The following is a 9579-nucleotide window of genomic DNA, read 5'->3' as shown; positions in this document are numbered from 1 at the left end:
CTCTCTCTCTCTCTCTCTCTCTCTCTCTCTCTCTATCCATGTAGCTGTTTTGTGAAGTGCACACACCTTACACTCAGTACTGACCTGTAAGATCTAGTATTGTTTTCCTAACATTCTCTTCACAGCATTGCTAATGTTACTGGTTGTATTAATTATTCAGTTCATATAATCCTGTTGTACTTTCACTTTCAGCATTGGGAAGGATTGGTAGTTTTCGAGAAAAACCCAAACTTCAAACAGGAAGCCTTGAATCTAATCGAACTTTACGTCAGAATGGCAGCTTGGATCCCAAGGGAGACATTGTTAATAGTTCTGTACAAGGATTACACAAAGTTTCTTTGCATATACTGGGTGAAAAAGCACAAATGAAGGTAAGTATTTTTAACCTTATACATTTTAAACGCCTTTGTCTGTGGCCATACTACCTCAAATGTTTGTAGTTCCATGAACTATATGATGTGCCATCAGTTATGGTTCCCTTTCTTCATATTTTCAGGGCATCAAAGTTGATTCTTTTCGTCAGTGTGATTTCATTCCTGTCGATTTCTTTGAAGTGCGACATATCAAAGCAAGCTTCAAGAAGTTGATGAAGGCCTGTGTTCCTAGTGCCCCACCGTCCAGTCCTGAGCACACTCTCTACAAAGGAGTTGAAGATTCTGAGTGGCTTTTACAGGTAGAATTAATAGTACCTTCAGTCTTTATATTGTAAACAGTTTTTTGTTGATGATGAGTACCACAGAGTTCACCTGTGTCCTAGTAATCTTGGTTTTGAGTCCTTTTACATGCCTTAATGTGAAAAGTATGAGCATCATAGACTCTCATTTCCTCCTCCTTAAGAATAGAAATTAAAGATTTTTCATTTACAGGTTCATCGGTAGCCATTTGTTGAGAGCTTTTAAGCTAACTATTTCTAATCCAGTTTTATCCCAATAATAAACTGGAGTACTAAATATATGGTGTATTTAATTATTTAAACATTTGAGAATAACAATGGTATTTGTTTGTAATTGATGGTTCATATGTAATTTATCAATTAACTTTTATTTTTCTATTTGGTCAGTGTCCCTAAATGATTTTATGTTTTTTTTCGCTGTCATTGTATTTCTTCATGCCCCTCACTTAGAGGTTTGACATGTAGAACTTGATAAAAACTATGGTTATGATCATTTAAATGATTCATTGTTTAGGAGGAAGATGGTACATTGGTAGAATTGTTAGAACAGCAGATGAAATGTCTAGCAGTGCTTAGTGATGGCTCTTGACAGGCTAAACTGAGCTAAGTTCCTGCTTTGTATCACTTTGTCTTTCATCTTTTCAGAGGCTTGATGAAGTACCTGTCTAATCCTGGGGTTGATGTAACTGAGGAATCCTTTCCTATCAAAATTGCTGGCCTTATGCTTATACTAGCAACAATTGTTACTAAAGGGAGGCAATGTTTTGCTGCTAAGGACAGAATAAGTTAAAAACCTCTATAAAGTTGTCTCCCATCTGTACCAAGAAAAGGAGTTATTTTTTTTCTCTGCGCATAATTATTTTCAGTTAGTTTTATTAATGCTCTATTCAGATCTACTATTGTTAAATAGATTCTGTTTCAGGTAAATTTTGTAAACTTTTAAAAATCATTGTGTGTGTATGTCTGTATGTATATATGTGTTTATATGTGTGTGTGTGTGTGTGTGTGTGTGTATATATATATATATATATATATAAAAAACTAAACTCCATGATATTACAGGTACAAAATGTGATGCAGTTGGCTGGTGCTGTGGTTGATCTCCTGGATGTACAGGGTTCTTCAGTGATAATTTGTCTAGAAGATGGTTGGGATGTAACTACTCAGGTAAGTGATGTACTCAGGTATTTATATTAATAACACCTCACCTACTCTACAAGAGTGGGCTGAAAAGTTCATAGACTGACTATGAAGGAGTGGTGCCGAAACTGTAAAACTGTCATGCGTGGAAAATGAAAAAATATTCACCGACCTTCCTCTCTCGTCTGCACCTGTCTAGTAGTAGTCACTCCAGCAATCCTGCCCTATCCTGTCACCCAGTATAAGCAGCTGCTATCTAACCAACCCAGAAGCGAATTCCTTGACGTCTGTTCATGATACCTCAGCTGGCAAGAAGAGGCTGACCCTATCCTGTCTCCCCCATACTTCCCTGCTTGCACTTCCTCTTCCGGTCAGTCCTTTGACCATTGATGTCAGGGCCTTGAACGTATTTCCCCTGACCACAGCCTCAACTACGGGCAGTGACTTCACCAACTCTTCATTCGCGGGGGAAGTTTGAGAGGCAACAACTTCTGGTTAGTCCCTTGACCATTGACGTCATGGTCCTCTTCTTCTGGCTCATCCTCACAAAAACCTTGAAAGCATCAATTTCAACCCTCCTTATTAGTAACTACATTGTTTCTTTCCAGGTAAACTGACATCTGACTGTTCAAAGAAGGCTTTAAAAGTAATTAGTAGTGATGTCTGTTGAAAATGGGCAAAATATGGCATTATAGTGTTATCAAGTACCTGCTGAAAAAGGCTTTAGCACACAATAACATTCATGCTGATATGGTTGCTACATTCAGGGATGACACTCCAGCTTTATCAACAGTGCAAAAGTGGGCAGCTGAATTTAGGAGTGTCTTGAAGATGATCCAATGTCTGGATGTCTTACAACTATCACCACCAAAGAAAATATTGTGTTCACCACATAGTGATGGATGACAGATGATTGACTATAAATCAAATATCCAATGCTGTTAGCATATCCCATGAGAGAGTTGAGAATATTCTGTACTATGAACTTGACATGATGAAAGTTTCTGCTTAGTGGCTGCTGCGTCTTCTAACACCTGATCAAAAGCACATCAGGCTGATCACCTCATGGGAGAATCTGACATTGTTTGAGGCAGACCTTGCTGGTCTCTTTGAATGTTTTCTAACCCAGGATGAGTGTTGGCTTCATCACTTTCAGCCACAGACAAAGAGACAATCCATGCAGTGGAAATACCCCTCTTCACCTGATCCAAAGAAGGCCAAGATTGTTTCATCTGCAGGGAATGTGATGGTAAAAAGCATTGTTTATTGACTATCTTCAAAAGAGCCACACCATCAATGAAGAGTACTGTGCTAACTTGCTGAGGCAGTTACGAAAGGCTATCAAGACCAAACACCCAGGAAAACTGATCAGAGGGGTCTTGTTTCATCAGGGCAATGCTCCAGCACACAAGTCCTTGCTTTCAATAGCTGCTGTGCCTGACTGTGGCTTTGAACTGATTGATCCTTCTCCCTGTTCTCCTGATTTGGCCCCGTCTGACTCTCATTTGTTCCCCAGCATAAAATAAAAAGACATTTGGCTGGGAACCAGTATCACAGTGATTATATCATATTTGCTACTGATAACTTTTTTGATCAACAGGATGAAAGATTCTTCACCAATGGGATCTAAGCACTGCAACACTGATGAAAGAAATGTGTGGACCACAAGGGGGACTATGTTGACAAATAAACCTTATTTGGTCACATTCCATGAAAGTATCTTGATCAGCCTATGAACTTTTCAACTGGCCAGTGTATGTACTTGAAAGATTGAGATGTAGCAGCTGAGTTTGTTTAACCTTCTGCTAACAGACAGTGACAGCAGCTGCAGTAGTAGTAGTAGTAATCAGTCATGGCCAATAGAAATAAAGTAGACGCTCTCTTCATTAAGTCAATTGTTTACAATACTTACATTTCTCTAATATATGAAATATTGCCTGCATAGCTCTGTTGATAAAGACTCTGATTTTAAATGTGAGGGTATCAAGTTCATCTCTATGTGAGTATTTATATAATGCGAACTGAAAAAGGAGCTTCTAAATAATCACTCAACCTGCTAGAAGTAGCAGACAAACCTTGTAATCATATTATTTCATCTCTAAAATTAAAGAAAGAACTCCAGATAATGTCTATAGTAAACTGTCTGACAATATGGCTGGCAGGCCTTTTATCACAGATCTATTCTATAAAGATTGACATCAATTTACCAAATGTCACAATCTTTTATTTAAATTTATAGTGAAATTAGTAGATCATCTAATTTAATGACCTCTAATATTTAATTATTAACTATATTCTATACAAAATTCACTGAGGAGAAAATTTTGTTCATTGCTTTTTTTTTTATGTATTTGTTTGGTGTGGGGTGGTGAATAAAGTAAATACCAGTTCAATACAAGGGTTGATATTAATTAATTGCACAATGCCTGTTCCAAATTTTGGTTTTAGAAATTTGTTGGCAGAAACTACCATTGTGTATGCATCTTTATTTCTGAAATACACTAAACTGAATGCATATGTGTCAGTATCATTATTATAGACTGATGAATTCAGACCAGTGTCTTCATCCTTGTTTTTATAGTCACAATGTTTCAGTCATTGTACCCTGTAGGCTTTTTCAGGTACCTCTCTATTTAGTGATGTTCTTAAAATTAGGCACCAAAGCCTTTATCAAATCCACTGGGGTTCATCATTTCCATTTCATTATCCAGGGATATTCTATTATTATTTCCCTGTTAAGTATTCTCCTGTTGATTGTTCTAATTATTTTCCTCTTAATTATTGTACTGAAATTATTCTGTTAACTATTGTTCTGTTAATTAGTCTCTTCCTAGTGCATTCATTTCACTTGAATCAGAACATTTATATTGTTTGACTGCAACTGGAATTGAACTCGTGCTTACTAGCTAAACTGTTACACTTAATAGTAAATGTTGTGACTATAGCAACCAAGATGAAGATGCTAGTCCATATGTTGGTATATGTGTCCATATATACATACATTTAATGTTTTTTTTCTCCTTCCAGATTGTAAGTGTTGCTCAGATATTACTAGACCCATATTATCGGACATTGGAAGGTTTCAAGGCTCTTATTGAGAAAGAATGGTTGTCTTGTGGTCATCGGTTTACTCACCGAAGTAACCAGACAGCAGCCAACCAAGCCAGTGGTTTTGCTGCTATCTTCCTACAGTTCTTAGATATTGTACATCAGGTAAGACTATATCTGTTTCTCTAAAACTCTGATATCATTCCACTAAGGTAGATATACTTGTTCATAGTTCTGTCATTGTGTATGTGTCATTGCTACATATCCTTGTTTTATTGCATTCACAATCAGGTTGTTGCATAAGAATAGTTTTTAACCATCAACATTACAGCAATATATTTCAATAAATTATATATTTTAATAATTGAAAATAATAACCATTAGAATCTCCATGTTTCTAACCACAAGAAACAAATTTGTTTATTCCAGTAATGTAGAATTCTGGATTGCTGGAACCGATTGATTCTTTGAAAGTGTTTTGAGTTGTTGTTTGGTTACAGAAGACCTTTTACAGAAAGCTATTGAGAGGAATGTAAAAAATGATGAAAGAAGGAGGTGGATAGGAATAAAATGGATGGAATGAAGTTTTGTAGTCCTCTTTGTTCAATTTCATCAGAGACATTCATGAAACATGTGGTCAACTGTTATGGTGAATTGACTTATGATTCCTTTGTCTGCTGTGAAGTTTTTGCCAGGATACAAGAAATATGTGGAGTGGTGGGGAATTCAACTTAGTGACCATAAGCTTCTTTTGATGTAACTTTGGTTTGGAAAAGTGTGTAGTGCTTCACCTCTGTACAGCTACCACCACCCCTCTTCCTCTCCATCCCCTTCCATCCCCTGCCTCTTTCCACTTCTTCTTCTCCCCTACCTCCCCTCCCCCATCTCCTTTATATACTGATGTATATAGTTTTTCATTTTTCTTTTAGATTCACCGTCAATTCCCACTGTCCTTTGAATACAACCAATATTTCCTGAAATTTATGGCCTACCATTATGTATCAAACCGTTTCCGAACATTCATGATGGACACAGAATTTGAGAGGATGGAAGCTGGTTGGCTGTTGGAAGAAAAAAAGGCACCAAAAGTTGATGGCCCTGATGAAGAATCTGGGTTCTCCCCCAAACATTCTTCAACTCCTGTTATTGGTTTATCTATCTGGGATTACATTGAGAAACATCACCGGCGCTCCACAGTTTTCTTTAACTTCATGTACAGTCCATCAGATTATGATGTGGTGAGTTAACTCCCCCTTTCTTTCATGTTTTTATTAAAAACTAGATTTAATTAAAAACAAAAAAAGCGAACTTTCTATGGCAAAACAAATTTTCTTAGGTTTTTTTGTCTGTATTATATACGTTATTTCTGTCTGTACCTGTATACACTATTTCTGTCTGTATTTATGTACACTATTTTACAGTTTAGATTGTGATCTAGTAGATAAAAATGCTATTACTCAAGTTTAAAAATATAGCTTCCTGGTTCAAATCCAGTATGGTATTACTATGCAAACATACTGGAATAACACATTTGATGATGATCTGAGATCAAACTGATTAAAGCATAAAATAATATATATCATTGTCATCATCATCATTTAACATCTGTTTTCCATGCTGGCATGGACTGGACGATTTGACAAGCTGGTAAGGTGAGGGGCACACCAGGCTTCATTGTCTGTTCTGGCATGGTTTCTATGGCTGGATATCCTTCCTAATGCCAAGCACTTTACTGAGCATACTGGGTACTTTTTATGTGGCACCAACACCAGTGCTTCTAATGTGATACCAGCACCAATGCTTTTTATGTGGCACCAGCACTGGTATCAATTGTGCTGTGGTGGATGGTTCTTCTTGAGTACAGCAATGCACCAGATATCTTGATCCTTTGTCATCTCCTTTGTAAGTCTCAGTGCCTTCAATACTTCATCCAATGTTTTCCTGGATCATCCTCTTCCACAAGTTTCATTCACTTTATGTGATCGGCACTTCTGTATAGAACTCTCTATATCCATACATGTCACATTATAAAACTGGTTCTAGGTAAATTCCACCAGGTAAATTTCACCATAGGTAAATTCCACCTTAGTATATTCCACCATGGTAAATTCTACCCATGGACAGATGTTATTCCAATTTCAATTATTATTGTTTCTTTTCTTTCATGGTCACATATTGTAACATCAGGTTTATTGCTTTCTATATGGTTTGGTGTTATTACTGAGCTATCTACTAAAATCTTAACCTTTTCATTTGTTGTTACTTTTTCTATTTGCATGTTTCTGATTTTCTGGTTTTTTTTGTTGTTTTTTTTTTGGTATGTTATATTGCTGTAGTAGGATTGCAAAGATTATCTTGGTTATCTCATCGTGTCTCTCTTTATATTTCGTGTGTGCTATTTTTCCACATTGTATTGCCATATATTCGATATTTCCTTTGATTCTTACAATATCTGCATGCCATTTTGCTTCCATAGTAGTTGTTTCTGTCTTGTAAATACTGTATAATATTTTTATCTATCATTGAATATCTGCTTTGTTTTATAAATTTCAATGAATCTCTTTTTGATACTGCTTCCTATTCAGGTGTTTAGAGTATTCACCATATATTTCTTTATGTGATTGTTCCTTAAATATTTTTCTCCCTCATATTTTTTGTAGTCATTGACATTATTGATATTATTTTTCATGCATTCTTTTTTTATTTCCATGATATCATAACCTATATAATAATAATAATAATAATAATAATAATATTAATAATATCACCTATGGTGAAATTTACCATGGTGGAATATACCGTGGTGAAATTTACCTGGTGGAATTTTCCGTGGTGGAATTTCCCACAGTGGAATTTGCCAGTCACCAATCAAACCAGCATAGCCCTCTCTCTTGCACAGGTCTCTGTCACACATGTACACTGATATTGCACATCCAGTAGAACATGCTAGCTTCAATCTTCTCTAGTCTTTGCATGTCTTCTGCATTCAGAGCCCTTGTCTCACTACAATGTGGCATTGCTGTTTGTATACATCACGCTATCTTTCTTTCGCTCAGAGAGAGAAAGAGAGACCTTTGGTTGCCAAAAGAGGTAAAAGCTCTCTGGATTTTCGTCATCTTATTCCTATTCTAGTGATTACACTTTCCATGCATTCTCCCCCACAGCTAATTAGGTCCTGTAGGTAAGTCTGTGGTTTTTATGGCTCCTGTGCATCTTCCACATTCAAGTACTACCTTATAACCTTCTTATTATTTCACTGCACTTGTTTGTCAGTAGCTTGCACTGGGTACACTGTATAGAATTCCTGCCTACACAGTTCCTACATGTCAAACAGGGCCATTTACTTGATAGAGTAAGGGTCCTGTCCATTTTCTTGCTTACTAGAACCATAGTTTTTGCTAAGTTAACCTTACAGCCCTTTGATTCTAAGTTTTGCTTCCACACATAGAGTTTCTTTTCTTGTTCTGTTGCAGAATCTGCTATAAGAGCAAGATCATAAGCATATAACTGTTCCTAGGGGCAGCCAGTTTTAATTCCTCTGTTATGGTCTGGAAGATGATGATGACTAGGATGTGGCTGAGAACCCTGATGAACGCCTATCTGTACACTAAAATCATTACTACACATGTTGTTAACTATCACCTTACTAACAGAACTTCTGTACTTGGCTAGTATGGCTTTCACAAGCCACTTCTCTACCCCTAGCTTTCTCAGAGCCCACAAAATAAGTAAGTGGAGTACTCTGTCAAAGGCTTTCTCTAAGTCAACAAACATCAAGTACAATGGTTAGCCAAATACTTCTCCTGCAGTTGTCTGACTATAGTGTCAATAGTGCTTCTCCTCAGCACAAAGCCTGACTGCATTTCACCTAATCTAATTTTGTTCCTATAACACTTTCTATATAATTTTTTCTATATCTTTCATGACCTAGTCTAGCAATTTGATGTCGCTATAGTTACTTCTATCTAAGGCATCTCCCTTACTCTTGTAACAGTTGACTATAATGCTGCTGCATCAGTCATTGGGGATGACACCTTCCTGGTTAAGCTGTTTAACTTTTTGTGTGACTAAAGCATATCCCACTCCACCAGATATTTTAAGTATCTCAACAGTGATTCCTGATGGACCAGGGGCTTTCTCTGTCTTCATATCCTTAATTGCCTTATCCATTATACTGCTGTCAATGCATATAGCAGATCCCAATATTGGGTTCACACTAGCACCTCCATGCCTCTTTCTTTTTGGAGCCACTGAGTGCAAAATGTAATATAATAGATGAGGCATGGCTGTGTGGATTAGATGTTTGCTTCCCAACTACATGATTTTGGGTTCAGTCCCACTTTGTGGTGCATTGGACATCTGCTTTATAGCCGTGGGCTAACCAAAGCCTCGTGAATGGATTTAATGGACAAAACTGAAGGAAACCCATTGTATATGTATGTGTGTCTATGTTTCCGTGTTTTGACATCATGTGATAGCTGAAAACGAAAGTCATTGTCATACAAGCAGTGTTATTCATTTCCTATATCCTGTGAAAAACTGGCCACAGGGAAATATTGCACTGCTAGGAAACTGGTGACAGTTGGTAACAGGAAAGGCATATGGTTGTAGAAAATCTGACTTATTAAATTTTGTGCAACCCATGCAAGCACAGAAAAGTGGATGTTAAAATGATGATGATGATGATATATATATATATATATATATATATATATATA

At 36.8% G+C, this 9579-nt stretch overlaps 1 protein-coding gene across 13 annotated transcripts in view; it reads left to right on the top strand.

Annotated features, from left to right (window-relative positions):
• Positions 1 to 9579, top strand: part of LOC106871234 (myotubularin-related protein 13) — a 512098-nt gene that overhangs the window by 483122 nt on the left and 19397 nt on the right. For all 13 annotated transcript variants that reach the window (XM_052967747.1, XM_052967743.1, XM_052967750.1 and 10 more), the window contains 5 exons: positions 193 to 371; positions 497 to 673; positions 1736 to 1840; positions 4841 to 5026; positions 5791 to 6099. In XM_052967747.1, coding sequence (XP_052823707.1) covers positions 193 to 371; positions 497 to 673; positions 1736 to 1840; positions 4841 to 5026; positions 5791 to 6099 — 956 coding nt within the window. The remainder of the gene's footprint in view (positions 1 to 192; positions 372 to 496; positions 674 to 1735; positions 1841 to 4840; positions 5027 to 5790; positions 6100 to 9579) is intronic.

This window comes from Octopus bimaculoides, chromosome 5 (assembly GCF_001194135.2).
Source record: "Octopus bimaculoides isolate UCB-OBI-ISO-001 chromosome 5, ASM119413v2, whole genome shotgun sequence".
Classification (NCBI taxonomy): Eukaryota; Metazoa; Mollusca; class Cephalopoda; order Octopoda; family Octopodidae; genus Octopus; species Octopus bimaculoides.
This window is presented reverse-complemented; position numbering and strand designations above follow the sequence as displayed.